The sequence below is a fragment of the Eptatretus burgeri genome, chromosome 14 (assembly GCF_056783735.1).
Source record: "Eptatretus burgeri isolate ZD-2024b chromosome 14, Ebu_testis_v1, whole genome shotgun sequence".
NCBI lineage: Eukaryota > Metazoa > Chordata > Myxini > Myxiniformes > Myxinidae > Eptatretus > Eptatretus burgeri.
The window spans coordinates 72,558,724-72,579,290 of NC_140974.1; the positions used below are offsets into that span (position 1 = coordinate 72,558,724).

The 20,567-nt window shown below is 41.4% G+C and overlaps 1 protein-coding gene across 2 annotated transcripts in view; it reads left to right on the forward strand.

The window, feature by feature from the left end:
* The window catches only part of LOC147013595 (unconventional myosin-XVI-like), a 216,530-nt gene that overhangs the window by 149,047 nt on the left and 46,916 nt on the right, over positions 1-20,567 (forward strand). For both annotated transcript variants that reach the window (XM_085855525.1, XM_085855524.1), the window contains exons 28-29: positions 11,246-11,342; positions 16,091-16,323. In XM_085855525.1, coding sequence (XP_085711651.1) covers positions 11,246-11,342; positions 16,091-16,323 — 330 coding nt within the window. The remainder of the gene's footprint in view (positions 1-11,245; positions 11,343-16,090; positions 16,324-20,567) is intronic.

Below are 20,567 nucleotides of genomic sequence, written 5' to 3' on the forward strand. Positions count from 1 at the left end.
CCGACTCTGACACGAGCGCCGACCTCCACAAAGATTCTTGGCTTCTCCAGCCTCTCCGGACCCCGACAGACACTCTCTCGACTGATTTCGCCGCCGCCACAACTCTCCAACTCTTTCCTCTTCTCAACTCTTCAACTCTTCCCAACTCAACTGCCTTCGCCGCCGCCACAACTCTCCAACTCTCCCACTCTCCACTCTTCTCAACTCCGTCCAACTGCATTCGCCGCCGCCACAACTCTCCAACTCGTCCCTCTCCTCAACTCCGTCCAACTGCCCTGATTCGCTCCGTGCTCGGCGCTTTATAGTGCGACAGGAGAAATCATATGCAGATTTTTGGATCAGGAATGGCTCGGGGGCGGAGCCACGCTCTCCCATTGGATGAAGGAAAAGAGGGCGTGAATCATTCTTGATCCGATTTCTCGGAAAGGCTGGTGTTTTTGCACCCGCTGCTCGGTGTGCACCCTGTACGAGTCCAGGATCGGTGCCCACAAGCGGCGCGGGAATGGCGGTGATGCGATGGTTGCGAGAGCGAGATGTGACGGTAAAGGTCGTGGCTGTTGGCGTTGTTGTTGTTGTGAAGCGGCGTTGCGGTTGGTGGTCGTTGTGTGATGGCTGTTGAGACGTGGTTGGTGGTGGTTGTGGTGGTAGTAATGGCGGCTGGTCCAAAATAAAGATAGTAAAAGAAAAACGGCTATCTAAAAGGGTCGCAGCCCGAATGAATAACATTTATTCCCTCTAAACAACGGGTTTAGGCTAACTACACATATACTTACAGAGATATCTCACCTACGGGACCTGAATGGTGGTTTGCGAATTTCGTCAACCGCAACAATATATATATATATATATATATATATATATATATATATATATATATATATATATATATTTATATATATATATATATATATATATATATATATATATATATATATATATATATATATATATATATATGAGCCTGGTGTTGGCGCAGTGGTTAGGGCAGCGGCTTGGGATCCAAAAGGTCCTGAGTTCAAGCCCCGTTGGGCCACTGAATTAATACACCAGGGGGTTGACTCAGCCTGTCATCCTTCCGAGGTCGGCGAAGTGAGTACCAGTGTACTGGGCCGGTGTATACCCCGTTTAAAATAGGTGTACCATATCCCTGTGTCGTAAGAGGTGACCAGGGTTGCGTCAGGAAGGGCATCCGGCGTAAAACATGTGCCAAATCACTATGCGGATCATACGCATGATCCGCTGTGGCGACCCCTAACGGGAGCAGCCGAAGGAAGAAGAAGATATATATATATATATATATATATATATATATATATATATATATATATATATATATATATATATATATATATATATATATATATATATATATATATATATATATAAAGATAAACAGATGTTTGGTACTACAGAACTTTAATATGGATACAAACAAACACGACATAATAGTTACCGAAGCTTTTCGTGCTGCACTCTTCAGGGTAAAAATTGTAGCAAGAGAAGAAGTAAGTGAAGGTGCGTGCTTGATCCGCAGGTCTCAATAAGGTAGACGCTGATTGGTTCAACCGTAATGACGTCACGGTTAATCCGAACGCCCATTGGTCGGCTCCTCATCTTCACCTCGAGCTCACATTGGCTGGAGCAAAGTTTGTCGATGATTGACGTTTGCTACCACATCCTGGAGAGAGGGGGATGGGTTTCCACTAAGGTCCATTCACCATTTGTTACCGCAATTCCCTTGATCTTTCCATGCTGAAAGAGACACAGAGGTTGTACAAATTCCTGTTGATGACATACTATTGGATTGGTGGTAAGGATGAAGGTTGCTTCCAACATACATAAATGAAACGAGCTCCGACCTCGGCTCAATATCCTGAACATATCTGCATTGTACTGGTCTGCACAGAGAGGGTTGGCAACCAGGTGCTGTGCAATGACAGATGAAGCAGGTACAGTGGCTGTGGTTGCTGGATATTTCTGCATGCTCGCACTGATTGTGTTCTCACCATCATAATCTTTCTTCGAATCGACAAAGGGACGTGTTGTTTGATCCGATCAGCCAATCTTAGTGTTGTGCGGCCCAAGTACCGAGCTTCACATCGGCACTTAAACTCATAAATAACATTGCTATTGTTTGTGAGGTGGATATGTGAATATGCTGGTTTGTGAGGTGGGTAGCACATCCTTGTTGACTGACGTCAGCAAATGGTAAGAGGTAAAGATTACTCAGGGTTGTACAGCCAGAAACGTGTTGGATACAATATGTTTGATTTGTACTTCAAACCTTCGTGATGATTGCCCTTTCCAAGGCATCCTGATATAGACTGGACATTTGTCCGGACCAATCTTCGTCAAATCGTCTGCTGGAGCTGGAATCGTCAAACAAGTTACCATTTTTGGACGTGATGGTTGATAGATCCAACCTTGGTTTCACAACATCCGTCTACCGGAAGCCGACTTTCACAGGGCAGTATACTCGCTGGGACTCCTACAGCTCCACGAGAAACAAAATTGCCTTGATCAGTATCCTGGTTAACAGAGCACAGAGGATTTGTCCACCTTGTAATCTTCCTGCTGAAATTGACAAAATCATGAATATACACGGTGAGAATGGTTATCCTGAGCATATAGTTAAGAGATACACACACAAGTTTCTAAACACGACAAAAGATCGGAAGATTGGTTGCCAACCCTATCTGTGCAGACCAGTACAATGCAGATATATTCAGGATATTGAGCCGAGGCCAGAGCTCGTTTCATTTATGTATGTTGGAAGAAACCTTCATCCTTACCACCGATCCAATATTATGTCGTCAAAAGGAATTTGTATGATCTCTGTGTCTCTTTCAGCATGGAAAGATCAAGGGAAGTACGGTAACAAATGGTGAATGGACCTTCGGGGAAACCCATCCCCCCTCTCTCCAGGATGTAGTTGCAAACGTCAATCATCAACGAACTCTGCTCCAGCAGAGTTCTGAAGATGATGAGCTCTGAAGATGATGAGCCGACCAATGGGCATTCGGATTAACCGTGACGTCATTACAGTTGAACCAATCAGCGTATACCTTATTGAGACCTGCGTATAAACACTCGCCTTCACTTCCTCCTTCACTTGCTGCGATTTTTACCCTGTAGAGTGCAGCACGAAAAGTTTCAGTCACTATTATGTCATGTTTGTTTGTATCCATTACAAAATATATATATATATATATATATATATATATATATATATATATATATATATATATATATATATATATATATATATATATATATATATATATATATATATATACACTGTGTATACATAGATTCTGCCAACACATTAGCATGGGGATAGGGATGTAGATGTAAAATGTAATTTCAGGAAATGTTGGTATTTAATATATGTGCAAATGACGTACGTAATGACATTAAGTTATTGACGATAAGTTTCATACCATAACTTGATGATAAAATGCCTATCAGGCACGATGTAGGCCAACTTTTCCTGTATTGTATGATTTTTTCCTTTAAATACACCTTTTTATTGACTTTGACTGGAATTTTTTTTATTTTCTTTGAAATGGCACAAGACTCTCATAAAACGGAGCGAATATGGTGAGACAACGCAACGGGGAGACATCATGGTTTCGTGTTACAGCAGGGATGGCAGGAGGGGTGGTTTCCAGGGGTAGGAGTGAATGGACAGCTGTTAAAGGGTGATGGGTTGAGGGCTGTCCTTGGGGGTGAAGGTGGCATGCCGACAATCAATAATTCACCATCAGATTTTGTTCTTTACTGCAAAAGGATTTAGGTGGCGAGAAGTTGTGTGTACGAGATAGAAGTGGGCCACTGCAGACACGAGGAAGATTCGTGTAAGGCAGAATTGATTGAAAAGATAGCAGGGAGAAGGACTCCACGTGCTAACTTGATCGTTTTGTTGGGAATGTGGAATATCTGGGATCGTTGAACTTTCATTCTAATCGCAGTTACAAACAATGCATCTGACCGAAGGTGACATTTACTTGGCCTGCCTGACTGCCTTGGTTTCACTTGCCTGCTGCACTCTGTCTTCTTCAATCAGGACTGGATGCTAAACAGCAAAATTTATCCCTTATAGTGTGTGTGTGTGTGTGTGTGTGTGTGTGTGTGTGTGTGTGTGTGTGTGTGTGTGTGTGTGTGTGTGTGTGTGTGTGTGTGTGTGTGTGTGTGTGTGTGTGTGTGAGTGTGTGTGTAAAAATTTCTGCGCTACCTTCACAAATTACTTGATTAGTGTAGAAATTATAAACATTAATTCCTATATTGACCCATCAAGGTACCAAATCAAAGGTGTTGGTGAGTATTTTGAGAGTGAGAAATCACAGGATGGGTAAGAGCAGTACAGTGGGATAAGCTGACAATTGGGTGTGGGGTGGTGAGAGATGGGGAAGCCGGTATGAGGTTTGGTTGATGCGGGGGAAGGGTGATGGAAGGAACGTAAAAACAGCTGCGGCCTTGACGTGCTGAGACACAGTGAGAAAGAGAGACAGAGCAAGACAAAATGAGACTACGGGGGGACAAATGTGAAGAAGGTATCGTTCAGAATGTGACTAAAGCTGAATTGAATTGGTAAAAAGGAAGAGGAGGAAAGCTTGGAGGTAAGAGGAGTTTTAGAGCAAAAGGAATAACTAAGATTAGCATGAAAATGCGAGGTTGCTGAGGTTATTTTTGTCGGATATTTTAGGCGAGGAGAGTTTGTAATCGTTTGTTGTTTCTAATTTTCAATGCCTGTCATTATGTGGTGCAAGTATGCAAGGTCCAATTTTTATATAAATAGGTAAAGATGGACACATTTATAATTCTGTTTCTGGGACACAGGTATTTCCTTTCGTATTTGCTGAGAAAAGTAATCCATTAACTCTGAAGAGCATGCAGCATGAAATAATTCTCGTGGTGCCGAGGTATTCCCCTTAGCTGGGCACTCAGGAACCACAGGTTTGAATCCCATACAATCAGGTCTTTCTTCACAACATCATTGTCTTCTGAGCAAGGGAGTTAGTATTTCACCTTTCTGGTGAATCTTGCTTTATTAAGACTTTTTTAAAAGACCCATCTGAGGCTTATGGAGGAGATCACATGTAGGACATGGACAATGTTGGAGACAACAATGTACTTTTGCATGGATAACAAGGGAATTCAAAAATAATGAAATTATTTGAAAAAAATAATGAAATGAAAATAATTACCATTGTGATATGGGCTTTGAACTTGGAATTCTGGCATTACGATGCAAGTGCATAGCCAGGAACATGACAGGCCAGCTTTAAAGGAATGATTTTACCTATTCCTTGACTTCTGTTTAATGTTGCTGGTTGGTTCATGTGCACGCTTCACAAATTGTTTGAGCTCATAACTCTAGGTCTAAGTGTTAAGAAGTATCATCATCACCGCTCTATTGCTTTGCCTTTCCAGAAAATTGTCACACAAAGTGTAAGGGTCTTGGATTAAACCTTCGACCCAAGATAAGATAACTATAAAAGTGATGAATGGAAATGGAAAATAAGGTTATCAATGAAATTGACCATCTTAGGGACAAAATCAACTTCAAAAACACCCAACACATTTATGAACTGTTGCATTTTGTGTTTTGGATGAGACAGTTTTCATGTTTTAATTTATTGCATCTGCCTCAAACTATTTTTAAAAACAAGTCAGCATAAGTAAATTTGTTTAAATAAATCAGCATAGTAAATCCATTTGTGTAAAAAAATCAGCACAATAAATACACTCATATAAACAAATCGACATAGTAAATACATTTATTTCAAAAATCAGAACAGTAAATAAATATGTGTAAATAAATGACTGACAGTAAATAAATTTCTGTCAATAATTAACCACAGTAAATAAATTTGTATAAATAAATCAGAATTGTAAATAAACTTGTGTAAATAAATCAGAATAGTAAATAAACTTAGATAAATAAACAGGAAATGCATTTTATGTACCTCAACTAGCATTGTAAATACATTCGGTTAACTAAATTAACATAGTGAATATATTTGTGCAACTAAATCAGCATAGCAAATACATTTGTGTAAATAAATCAGCACAGTAAATAAATTTGTATAAATAAATAACCACAGTGAATATATTTGTGTGAATAAATCACAGTAAATACACTTATATAAATTAATTGGCATAGTAAATACCGTACATTTGTTTCAATAAATCAGAACAGTAAATAAATGACTACAGTAAATAAATTTCTGTCAATAAATAACCACATTAAATATATTTGTATAAATAAATCAGAATAGTAAATAAACTTGTGTAAATAAATCAGAATAGTAAATAAACTTAGAAAAATAAACTAAATGCATTTTATGTACCTCAATTAGCATCGTAAATACATTCAGTTGACTAAATCAGCATAGTAAATACATTTGTGTAAATAAATCAGCACAGTAAATAAATTTGTATAAATAAATAACCACAGTATTAAATTTGTGTAAATAAATCAGAATAGTAAATAAAGTTGTGTAAATAAATCAGAAGAGTAAATAAACTTAGACAAATAAACAGTAAATATATTTTATGTTCCTCAATTAGCATAGTAAATACATTTGGTTAACTAAATTAACATAGTAAATACATTTGTGGAAATAAATCAACATAGTGAATACATTTGTGGAAATATATCAACATAGTGAATACATTTGTGGAAATATATCAACATAGTAAATAAGTTTGTAAAAATAAATCAACACAGTGAATACATTTGTGTAAATAAATCAACATAGTGAATACATTTGTGGAAATATATCAACATCGTGAATACATTTGTGGAAATATATCAACATAGTAAATACATTTGTGTAAATAAATCAACATGGTGAATACATTTGTGGAAATATATCAAAATAGGGAATACATTTGTGGAAATAAATCAAAATAGTGAATACATTTGTGGGAATAAATCAACATAGTGAATACATTTGTGGAAATAAATCAACATAGTGAATACATTTGTGGAAATATATTGTTACGGCTGTGGACATTGACAGAACACCATAAAGGTCCCTAGATCAGTTAGGCTGATAAGTCCGTGTTCAGATAGATTTCCCCACCGTTGTTTAAAGGGAACTATTCATGTTAACCGGGCTGTGATCTTTGAGTTAGCCGTTATTCTTTACTATCGTTATTTTGGACCAACCACGTCCACCACCAACATCTTCCTCAACAACCGCTTCACAACAACCACCACCACCAACATTGCTCTCAACAACCACTTCAGACCAACCGCCTTCCACCACCACAACCACACCTGCCTCTCACCAAACCACGCCATCCTCACCACTTCGCCAGCAACCATCAACATCTCCACACCACAAACATCGCCTCACCTTCGTCTCCGAAACGACGCCATCTTTGCGCCAGCCGCGGCGAGTCCGCATCGAGCGGCGTCGCTGCAGGCCGACGCGGGACATTTGCTCGTCGGATCAAGCTTGGTGATCTCGCGCACGTCCGCTTTCCGCGCAGAGGTGAGAGGCGATCAGATCGAGAGCAAGGGCGTAGCCAGAGGTCCAAAAACGACGAGGCGAAAATAGGTGAACTTGGTTGATGTGATGGTGAGCGTAGCGATAGGGATGGGGGGGGCACTGATAGTGTGATTTTAGTTTTGTGACAGTATATATCTGGGAGGCCAAATCTGTTAAAGGATATTCATGATCGATATCCTGCAAACACAATAAGAAAGTAAACATAGGGATAATTTTATTTTCCTGTGTAATATTAGGGGGGATTGGTATTGTCCTATTTAGGTATTGTGATAGGAGTGGAGATAAGAGTATTCAGAGCACTGCTGGATAGCTTTGATAGTTTACTCCCCAGGGAGCTCAGATGGCCAGAGGGCTCAGGCCAGATCATATTTCAGGAAATGAGCGACGAGGCAACTGCCTCATCTGCCTCAGCCTGGTTATGCCACAGGTTCTCGCTTGATGATCTCGTGCATGTCCGCTCTCCACGCAGGGGTCAGAGGTCAGAGGTGAGGGAGCGAAGGCCAAACCGCGTCTCACCAGCCCTATATAATGACGAGCGGAGCGCCGCGTTACGAGCAGTTGGGGGAGTCCGCGTGAGTTGGTAGAGGTCTGGGTTCGAGTTGGGTCGAGTCGAGTTGATCGGTCGGTCCGAGTCAGTCTGGAGAGGTCGGGGAGTCGGGAGGAAGCCAGAAGCCAAGGAGCTGCGTGGAAGTCTGGGCTCGTGGCGTAGTCGGGAGCTTGGAGCTTGCAGTCGGTGGAGAGTCCGGGCGTTGCGAAGTTGACGTGAGCTGGAGGCGCAGCCTTGCCTGCTGTGTCGCGCGGAACCGCGCATTCATGTGGAGAGAGCTCGCCAGCCAGCGACAGGCGGTCCGAAGTGATCGGGCTTCGACGCAGTTCGAGCATCACTGAGGGACGGACGGGTTCTTACAGAGCATCAACTCTAAGAGAGCAAAGACCCGTTCGTTCCTCTCAAACGAGTTGCCGACTGAGACCGAATCACCCGGCCGCTTGACAAGGCCCGAGCTCGACCGCGGCTACGCTATCTGCCGTGGGGAAGGAGCATCGCGGGTCGCCCAAGCGCATTCGTGTGGAGAGAGCCGGAGAGAGCTCGCCTGCCACACAGAAGGCCCGAGCTCGACCGCGGCTACGCTAGCTGCCGTGGGGAAGGAGCATCGCAGGTCGCCCAAGCCAGACACCACGAGGGTGCAGCTAACCTGCAACGGTTTCGTGGGACTCGTTCGGTCTGCCAAGTCCCACGCCATAAAGACCCAAGAGGTCCAGTCTGACCCCATTGCCTTTGATGGGGTCTTTTTCCTGCTTTTCTTTCGAATGAATGTTGTGGCGCTGAGTCCCGTAAGTAAAACTGTGTAAGTGACTAACCCTAACATTAATAATTACTTATAGATGGTTGTAGCGCTTTGTCTTGCCCACATGCCGTGCCGCATTCATTGCTTGTTCTGTATACGTGCATGTTGGTGTTTTTGAATGACTGCATGATTGTTCCTGCATACGTAGAGTAAATAAATGTGCTGGTTTAAATGTAAACCTGTTCGTTGCATCCATGCCCCCATTGAAATGCCATCTTGTATTGCGGAATATTAGTTGGCTTTTAAATAGCCGGTAAAGTGATCGGGTCCAACAGGACTGCGCGATATTACCCCGCTCGGTTATCCCAAAAGGAAGCGGCTGCTTAAGCGGCTCGTTTCCAAGCAGTCCCGTTGAGGTACAACCTCTCGGTAACCTACCTGCGCGAATAATTAGGTAAATCGAAGATTTGGCGATCAGACCCTGTAGCGCGGGTAGGGTACGGACAAGGTTGTGGTGCGATTGAAAACCCATCCGTGACTGGTTTCTGACGCCATTGCAGAAAGTCATGACTGGATTGTCCCTTCGGTGGGCTGCTATTGGTGAAACACGGTCATTCGCATGCCGGGCGGGTGCGAATACTACAACAATATCAACATAGTGAATACATTTGTGCAAATAAATCAACATAGTGAATACATTTGTGGAAATAAATCAACATGGTGAATACATTTGTGGAAATATATCAACATAGTGAATGCATTTGTGTAAATAAATCAACATGGTGAATACATTTGTGGAAATATATCAACATCGTGAATACATTTGTGAAAATAAATAACCACATTAAATACATCTGTGTAAATAAATCAACACAGTGAATACATTTGTGGAAATAGTAAATAAATTTGAACAAATAAATAAACTCAGTGAATACATTTGTGTAAATAAATTAACATGGTGAATACATTTGTGTTGATTTATTTTTACAAATTCATTTACTACAAGATGACCCGTGAACCGGTTGGGTTCCCGTTGTGACAGCGGTTGATAATAAAAATCATCAATAAAAAAATCATTTCAAAAAGAAAAAAAAAGATGGCTCCATTGAACTATAATGCTGAGGTTGTATGCATTGATCAAATAATCCCGAAGAGTACTTGACTGAATCGGGAATTGGTTTTTTTTTATTTTTTTTTGTTTCCCGATTTGAACAAAACTTGATATTGCGTGTCAATGTGAAAAAAAAAACAGAGAAAAGTCGAAGAAATTATTGTGCGTCATCTTCTAAACACAATTTTATTTATTAATGAACACGGAAGTATGAGATCAAAATCGCGATGTTTATTTTATGCTTAAAAATAAATCGTTCTTTGTCTATACTAAATGTTTGAGATTTTAAAATAAATCATTTCAAGAAAAAAAAAAGATAACTCCAGCGAACTATACCGCTGAGGTTGTTTGCATCAATCAAATTCTCCCGAAGAGTACTTGACTGAATCGGGAATTGAGTTTTTAATAATTTTTTCGTTGCCCTATTTGAACGAAATTTGATACTGCACACCACAGGAGAATGGTGAGTAAGATGGCCCTAAAAATTTTACGCTATCGTGTACTGTTTTGGCTGTATTCGGGAACATACATACATACATACATACATACATACATACATACATACATACATACATACATACAAGATGAGAGTTTTAGTAATATATTGATGCCGATTTTGTTACCAAAATGCCTTTACTATGTTGATTTATTTACACAGATGTATTTACTGTGTTGATTTATTTACACAGATGTATTTACTATGTTGATTTATTTCCACAAATGTATTCACTGTGTTGATTTATTTACATAAATGTATTCACCATGTTGATTCATTTTCACAAATGTATTTACTATGTTGATTTATTTCCACAAATGTATTCACTGTGTAAATAAATCAACATATTAAATACATTTCAAGAAATAAATTAACATAGTGAATACATTTGTGTAAATAAATCGGCATAGTATATAAATTTGTATAACTAAATCAACATAAATACATTTCTGTAAATAAATCAACAAAGTGAATACATTTGTGAAAATAAATCAATGCAGTAAATACATTTGTACAAATAAGTCAATACAGTAAATAAATTTGTATCAATAAATCAACACAGTAACTAAATTTGTAGAAATTAATCAAAACAGTAAATTTGTAGAAATTAATTAATACAGTAAATGAGTTTGTAGAAATTAATCAATACAGTAAATACATTTGTAGAAATTAATTAATACATTAAATAAGTTTGCAGAACTTAATCAATACAGTAAATACATTTGTAGAAATTAATACAGTAAATAAATTTGTATAAATAAATCAGCATGGTAAATACATTTGTGTAAATAAACCAGCGCAGTAAATATGTCTCAATGTATCTGTGCAGGTGGGTCGAACACGGGTGCTTTTAAAGCATTGGCAGGCTGAGCAACTTTCTGCCGCATGTTTGCTGGTTGAACGGAGAGTAACACGGTGCCAAAAAGGTAATGCAAATGTCATCATGATGCCTCTAACACAACTTTTTTGGCCCTTGCATGTCTTGGGTCATTCCTATTTGTCCTCTAACAAAAGGTTTTGGCCCCTACATGACTTGGGTCATTCCTCTTTGTCCTCTAACAAAAGGTTTTGGCCCTTACATGACTTGGGTCATTTCTCCTTTCAAAAACTCCTCATTGCATGTGAACTTGTTTTTTCTTTCTCATGATGAACTTTGTGTTCCTGGCTTTTGTTTACCTGTGAATGTTTGGCCTCTGCTTTCAACTGCACTTGGTGCCATGTAATTCACACTTACTTTGAACCATTCTTCCTGTTTTTTTATTATTACTATTATTTGATTATATTTGTATTGGTTTTTTTCTTTTAAAGCCTCTGTTTCATATCATCTATTCCAACCACTTTCCTTTAATCCTATTTTTCTCCTTTCATATATTATTTTCTGTGTCTCATTCTTATGAATACTATAGTAAAAAAATAAGTTTCAGAAAGTAAAAATTATTATATCTCACAATGATTTAATTGTTCACTTCACATATGTAGGCCTGCTTAATAAGCCATGAAGAAAAATGCACTGTTTGCTGCAAATGCAACTTTAGTGAATGTCTCGCAATTTCTGTCCCTTATATTAAGGCCATTTGTAGACAAGATAGGGTTGCTAAATTAAAAATTTCTGGGTAAGCAACAAAATGCATTTGCTGCTTTCTGGTGCATTTTTGAAATGAAAAATCTGCTGTCAACTAGATTAGTAATTTTCTCTCTTCTTCTTCTTTCGGTTAGCTCCCATTAGGAATCGCCACAGCAGATCAACCATCTCCATTTCGCTCTATCCTCCACATCTTCCATTGACACTCCAACCACCTGCATGTCCGCCCTCACCGTATCCATGAACCTCTTCTTTGGCCTTCCTCTTCTCCTCCTGGCTGGCAGCTCCATCTTCAACATCCTTCTCCCGATATACTCCGTTTCCCTCCTGTGCACATGTCCAAACCATCTCGATCTCGCCTCTCTCACTTTGTCTCCAAACCGTCCGACCTGCGCTGTCCCTCTAATATACTCATTTCTTATCCTATCCATCCTCGTCACTCCCAACGAGAATCGCAGCATCTTCAACTCTGCTACCTCCAGCTCCGCTTCCTGTCTTTTTGTTAGTGCCACCGCCTCCAAACCATACAACATAGCTGGTCTCACTACCGTCTTATATACTTTCCCCTTCACTCTTGCAGCTACCATTCTGTCACAAATCACTCCTGCAACTCTTCTCCACCCACTCCATCCTGCCTGCACTCTCTTTTTCACTTCTCTCCCACACTCTCCGTTACTTTGGACAGTTGATCCCAAGTATTTAAACCCATCCACCTTCCCCACCTCAACTCCTTGCAATCGCACAATACCACCACCCTCCCTCTCATTTACGCACATGTACTCCATCTTACTCCGACTGACTATCATTCCCCTTCTCTCCAGTGCGTACCTCCACCTCTCGAGGCTCGCCTCAGCCTGCTCCCTACTCTCCCTACAGATCATGATGTCATCCGCGAATGTCATAGTCCATGGAGACTCCAGTCTGATCTCGTCCGTCAACCTGTCCATCACCATTGCAAACAGGAAAGGGCTCAGAGTCGATCCTTGGTGCAATCCCACTTTTACCTTAAACCGGTCCGTCATTCCTACCGCACACCTCACCGCTGTCACACTGTCCTCGTACATATCCTGCACGATCCTCACATACTTCTCCACCACTCCCGACTTCCTCATACAATGCCACAACTCCTCTCTTGGCACCCTATCATAAGCTATCTCTAAATCCACAAACACACAATGTAACTCCTTCTGGCCTTCCCTATACTTCTCCATCAACATTCTCAAAGCAAACATTGCATCAATGGTGCTCTTTCCTGGCATAAACCCATATTGCTGCTCACAGATCATCACCTCTCCTCTCAACCTAGCTTCCACTACTCTTTCCCACACCTTCATGGTGTGGCTTAACAACTTTATCCCTCTGTAATTTCCACAGCTCTGCACATCACCCTTATTCTTGAAAATCGGAACCAGTACACTTAATCTCCACTCCTCCGGCATCCTCTCACTTTCCAAGACTTTATTAAACAATCTGGTTATCAACCCCACTGCCATCTCTCCTAAGCACTTCCATGCCTCCACTGGTATACCATCTGGGCCAACCGCCTTTCCACTTTTCATCTTCTTCATAGCAGTCCTCACTTCATCCTTACTGATCCACCCCACTTCCAGATTCACTATCTCCACCTCTTCCAACCGTCTCTCTCTCTCTCATTTTCTTCATTCATCAGCTCCTCAAAGTACTCCATCCACCTTCTCAACACACTCTCCTCGCTCGTCAGCACATTCCCATTTGCGTCCTTTATCACCCGAACCTGCAGCACATCCTTCCCAGCTCGGTCCCTCTGTCTTGCCAATCGGTATAGATCCTTTTCCCCTTCTTTTGTATCCAACTTCTCATACAGCTCGTCATATGCCTTTTCCTTGGCCTTTGCCACCTCTCTTTTTGCCTTTCGCCGCCACTCCTTGTACTCCTGCCTACTTTCTTCATCTCTCTGACTATCCCACTTCCTTTTCGCCAACCCCTTCTTCCTTATACTTTCCTGTACTTCCTCGTTCCACCACCAAGTCTTCTTATCTTCCTTCCTCTGTCCAGATGTCACACCAAGTACCTTCCTCTCTATCTCCCTCACCACTTCTGCTGTAGTTGCCCAATCATCCCACCCATCTTTACCACCATCCAACGCCTGTCTCACCTCCTCCCTAAATTTCACGCAACAGTCTTCCTCCTTCAGCTTCCACCATCTGGTCCTTGGTTCAGCCCTCACTCTCTTCCTCAACCTCACCCCTAAAGTTAAGTCATCCTACAGACCACCAATCGATGCTGTCGAGTTGCACTCTCCCTTGCCACCACCTTACAGTCACTAATCTCTTTCAGGTTGCATCTCCTGCTTAAGATGTAATCCACCTGTGTGCACTTTCCTCCACTCTTGTATGTCACCCTGTGTTCCTCCTTCTTCTTGAAATACGTATTTACCACTGCCATTTCCATTCTTTTTGCAAACTCTACCACCATTTGCCCTTCCACATTTCTCTTGTTGAGACCGTACCTCCCCATCACCTCCTCATCCTCTTTATTCCCTTCCCCAACATGCCCATTGAAATCTGCTCCAATCACCACTCTTTCATCCTTGGATACACTCTCCACCACTTCATCTAACTCACTCCAGAAATCTTCTTTCTACTCCATCTCACACCCCATATGTGGGGCATATGCACTGATGACATTCATCATCACTCCTTCAATTTCCAACTTCACACTCATCACTCGGTCAGACACTCTCCTCACCTCCAATACCCTCTTGACATAATCTTCCTTCAGGATTACCCCGACACCATTTCTCCTTTTTTTTTTTTCTTTTTTTTTTTGTATACCTTGGTCGAGGCTCGTATGAGAGCAAACACACAACTCACAGCAAGGAGGCATGAGACAAGAGGGGCGGGAGTGGAAGGGACAAAACAGTGGGGAACAAACACATTAGGTGAACTGTGGAAGGGAGAGGGATGGGGATGGGACGGGGAATATGGCGAAGAGAAGATGGACATTTCAGGGACTTTCAGGAAGGAAAGCAGGAGAAATGAAGGAAGTGGGCTTGGGTGGATTATCGGAGGTAGAAAAGATCGAGGATTTGGATGGGGGAAGATAAGAGGTGGTGGTGAACAGTTGTTTTGAAAGCCTGGAGGGAAGAATGGGAAAGAATAGAGTGAGGAAGTTTATTCCAAAGGCGGGAAAAAAGAGGAATGAAAGAGTGAAGATGAGCAGTGATTCGTGATTTTGGTAGTTTTACCAGAAGGGGGTTGTTGGCGGACCTTGAGCGCCCTGTGGAAATGTGGTGGGGACAAATAGCAGATAGAGCAGGGGGGGCAAGGCTGGAGAGGAGTCGGTAGAAGACAGAAAGACCACTGACCAACCTGCGGTGATTGAGTGAGAGGCCCAAAGACTCAGCTTCATTGCGGGAGATGCCGATGATCTTAAATGCCCTGGTTTTGACAGCGTGAAGCCGAGAAAGGTGGGAGGCAGGAGCACCAACCCAGAGGGGAGAGCAGTACTCCATCAGGCTACGGACAAAAACAGTTTTTTTACGGACAAAAAAACAGACAAAAACAAACAAAAAAAAGAGGACAAAAACAGTCCTCCCATCCACACCATGGTAGAACAGTTTGAAACCACCTCCAATGCTCCTAGCCTTACTCCCCATCCATTTGGTCTCTTGTACACACAGTATGTCCACCTTTCTTCTTTCCATCACATCAGCCAACTCTCGCCCTTTGCCAGTCATCGTCCCAACAGTCAGAGTTCCAAATCTCCATGCCTCCACTGGTATACCATCTGTGGTATACATAATGCATTTGCTGCTTTCTGGTACATTTTTGAAATGAAAAATCTGCTGTCAACAAGATTAGTAATTTTCAGTTTCTAAAATTTGACTTTTGTTTTAATTTCACTGCACCATGAAATCCCAAACCATACTCAGCCTCTTCCTTCATCCATAACTGGTTCAATGTAGAGATTGAAGCTCTTTGAAAAATACTTTTTCCAAATTTACCTCTGCCATTATCTTCAATCCTCCTCCACCGCCTTCATCTCTCCAACCATGTTCCCTTCTCCTAACTCTCCTCTGTGTGATTTAATTTCTCTGCCATCTACCCTCAGCGGTCCGTGTGTTCCTGCGAGGGCGCCGCTCCCGCCGTGCCATGTCAGCACAAGGCCATGAGGCAAGGCTCGCCAGCGAGTTCTTTTCCCGGGTGGAAGACATGGGCTTGAGTGTCTATGATGCACTCGTCATCCAAAATGCATCTGATATCGCACGAGAGCATGACCGGCAGCGCTCCGAGTCTGCACACCTCTTTTACCGGCAAAAAGCACAGTGGCATCTCGGCCCACAGGTAAGTCAATAGTCAGAGATACAGGTTCAGTCAACTCTTCAGTTGGTTATAATTTAGACTCTGTTCAGAACCGCATGGTGTAGATCCAGTCAAAATGATGCATTATTCATATAACACAAATTTTCTTGGAAAAAAAAACAACTTCTATGTCTGCGATTACTTTGTTGCATCAGGATTACTCAACTAGTAATGTGTTCACCACTGGATGCTCAGTCTGGCCTTGGTCATGTTGCATCTGAAATGATGTCGCTATCCAACATGACTAATTAACCTGCTTAATAAAAACACTTTTTTCTGTCTTAACAGCTGGGCACATTTGTTCAAATCACATGCATTGTTTTCTTTACGAGATCGAAGAGGAAAACTCTTGGACACAATAAGCAAGGGAATGTGTGTGTGTGTGTGTGTGTGTGTGTGTGTGTGTGTGTGTGTGTGTGTGTGTGTGTGTGTGTGTGTGTGTGTGTGTGTGTGTGTGTGTGTGTGTGTGTGTGTGTGTGTGTGTGTGTGTGTGTGTGTGTGAGTGTGTGTGTGTGAGAGAGAGAAAAAAAAACAAACAAACAACACACTGCAACCTGCAAGTAAGAGGTTTGGGTTTGGAAGAATGAATGGGGGTAATATAAAGGACGTAGGTAAGAATGAGGGATGACATGAGATGGTAGTGCACTGCCTTCTTGAAGGCCTTGAGGGCAGAGTGGGATCCAGTAGCTCTCTGGAAGGCATGCTCCACGTTTGGGAGAAGTGAGGAACAAAAGTTGAGGTGTGCAGTCAACCTGGATTTAAAAAGTTTAACTCGGAAGGGGCTACTGTAAGATAATGTACATCCTGGAATTATTACGGGGGGTGGGGGGAGGATGAGAAGGGGTCATCAGAAGTTTGAGATAACAGAGGGAAGTAGACCGGAGGAGATGTGGTAAAAACCTGAGGCCACTGATCTGCTTTCAATGTGAGAGCAAGCTTTGTGCTGCGGCCTCATCTTGGGAGTTTACAACAATGTTGAACATCTCTAGATGTCACAGAATCCAGGTTAGACTGAAGTGATGCTGAGCCCCCCTGCTCATTGGGGAGAGTGGTATTTCATTGAGCTCTGGACAAAGGGTGTATATACTGTGAGTGCTTCTGACTTTTCAAGAAAAGACCTGGAATGACAGGATGTCAGCCTGGTCTGCAGCTTGCTTTGGACATTAAAAGCACTCAACACAGCACTTGAAACTATAATGAATAAGTAATCCATGTGTTGGTTATCATGGTTTTTATATATGACTTACAGCACTGCAAACAAAAATGGTTCACAAAAAACAAACTCATAAGGAACAATAACAAAACAAATTTGACACATTTCTGTGAAAAAAATTTCATTTAGTTTCTGTGAAATAAAATTCTAATTGCCATGCCATCAAAAACTAGAGAGTTTATAGAACACCTTTCCCCACACAGCCTTGAGAAAAAGGACATGGAAATGGTCTTTTCAACTCCTACTTCGCTTACTTTGTTGTTTGTATCCTTTATGTCATCTCGAAACACAGTATGGTTCCTGTTTGGAATGATTTTCAAATTTGTTTGACTGACAGACAGGCAGACAGATTGTAGCAATTGCTTTACCGTGCTGTGCGCATATATGCTCGGGGTGAGATTCCGTACAATTTGCCAAATTCAGAGCCAAAGTACTGCTAAACTACATGTTTCATGTTCCGATTCATGTTCAACAGTGTTCAAAATATAAATTTCAATTGAAATTAAATAGTTCCTCCATCATAGACTGACGTCTGTAGACAGACAGACAGACAGACAGACAGACAGAAAAAGTGATCCAATTACTTAACCCCGCTTTGCGCTATTCACACAGGGTAACTGTATGTTACTTGTAAGCTGAATCAAAACTAATGGCTATAAGGATATAACAGGAATATTTTGACACAGGATGTCGATTTATTTATTCAAGCATGTCATAACCACATCTTATTACAAATTTATTAATTGTAATTTATAGTATTTGCTTTACCCATTCATCGACCAAGCATACATTACTCTTCTTTAAACTTAACATCTATATTCCATAATTATATTTACTTTACTGCATAGGATTTCATATTTTAATCTCATGGGAGGTTAAGGGGCTGACAGGATAGCTTAGCTGGAAATGGTTACTCTCCTTTGAGCTGTTTAGCTTGGGTTTGAATCTCGACCCGGCGATGAACTGTCACCTTGGTTTTTCGCATGCATGGCAATACATCAATATGTGCGCCATCAATTGGAAGGATGTTGAGCTGCAGGACCCATCTGCCAGCACTGGTAGTTAGTGGAGCATTCAAAATCCCTTGGTATCTTTTGTGAAGGTTAGACAAGTCGTCACCAGCACAAATTCCAAATTTCTGCCACCTTCAATTGAACATTGGGCTTGGGCAGTCGGTTCGTAAAAGGCTTTGGCCAAGAACATTCACCGACCGATAAAGATAAAGTAATAGTTGTAGTAGCAGCAGCAGCAACCGCAATTTTTAGCTCACCTGAACTTTAGTCAGGTGAGCTTATGCGAACGAGCAGTGAGTGAGTCAGTCAGTTCGTAAACACTTCAGTCATTATCGCTTGAACTAAACACACGATTTTGATGAAACTTGGCCACAAGCTTCATAACTGATGCAGAATGAAGGTTTATTGACCACATCAAAATCTACACTCATTAAGGGGGTCTAGGGGGGAGATGACCCCCCCCCCCCAAATAGGTATTTGCTCTCTGTCAAACCACTGTCAGTTTGCTGCATTTTTATCTTCTGTCGCCTCTCTCTTCAATGGACCTTGATGTTCAATAGAAATGTCTTCTTATCTCCAAACAATTTATGGCTTTTTGGCTTTTACAAAATATATTATGCTCTCCTAAATATTGTTGACGAGCAGGGGTACTTGGCGACGCCTCATGGTGTTCTAATGTTGTTGGCATTTTGAAGAAATTGAAAAAAATTCTATTTTTTTGTGGGGGCCTAAATCGCTTCCCTACACCCACTAAGGAATTTCATCGGGGAACATCTAATAATACCTTTCACAAAACTACATAACAAAGGTTTGGGCACTAAAGAGTGATTAAAAAAAAAATCCCCAAAATATCAAACACACTCCCGGCACTCACTGATGAATCTCTGAAAGTTTGACGAACATCGGTTTGGCCATCTCTGAGAAAAATGGCGACACACACACACACACACACACACACACACACACACACACACACACACACACACACACACACACACACACACACACACACACACACACACACACACACACACACACACACACACACACACACACAAACACACATTCACACAGACAAGACCCACACAAACACACGCCTCTCTTATAGGAGAGATAATGTTTCTCACAGAGTACCATATTCTTTGCTGTCATATTTGACCGCTTCTTACATGTTAATCGCAATATCTTTTCACTTTCGGCTATGTCCTCATCTGTGTCCTCAATCTATCAACCTATTTTTAACTCGTTTTAATTTTAAACCAATAAATGTTTGATCTCCCGCTACCAAATTCACCAACGCACTATACAATGATGCTAGCTGGTGATGTGAAGGAATATTTTTCATGAGGGCAAAAATATGTAATATCTCTCTCTCTGTGTGTCAGTTTTCCAAAATAATTTTTAAATAAAAACATTTTCATCAGACAATGCATTGGCTCATTGTAACCTTTGCTGGCTCGCACGTTATGAGATTCTACTTACATCTAACATAATTCACAAGTTCTTTTTGTTGTACAAGGAGCTGAACGACAAAGAGTAGCATATTGACACACAATACCAAAGGGTATTGGTGTTGGACATATCCAAGAAGGGAAGGAGGGGAACACGCAAAAACGAGAAATAATGGCCCAAATAGGAACACAATGCCATGGGAAAGATTCAGCATGTGTGGAAGAGATTATGGATGTGCATGGGTGAGCGCACAAGGTAGTGATGGTAAGAGCATTTGAAAGACTGTAATGAGAAGGACGAGACGACGGACACAGGGAGACTGTTCCACAATCGGAAGAATAAGGGGATAAATTAATGGGTGGTCATTCTGGACTTTGGGAGGGCAAGCTAATGATTTAAAGAGGAACTATTGCAACTTAGGGGAGGGCAGAGATATGAGAGGACAGGAAGAACAAGGCCAGATATAAAAAGCTTGTATTAAATGGAGCCCATCAACCTGTCACCGGTGGGAGAGTGACAGTAGTTGGGAATCCCCCTCTTGTCTTGAG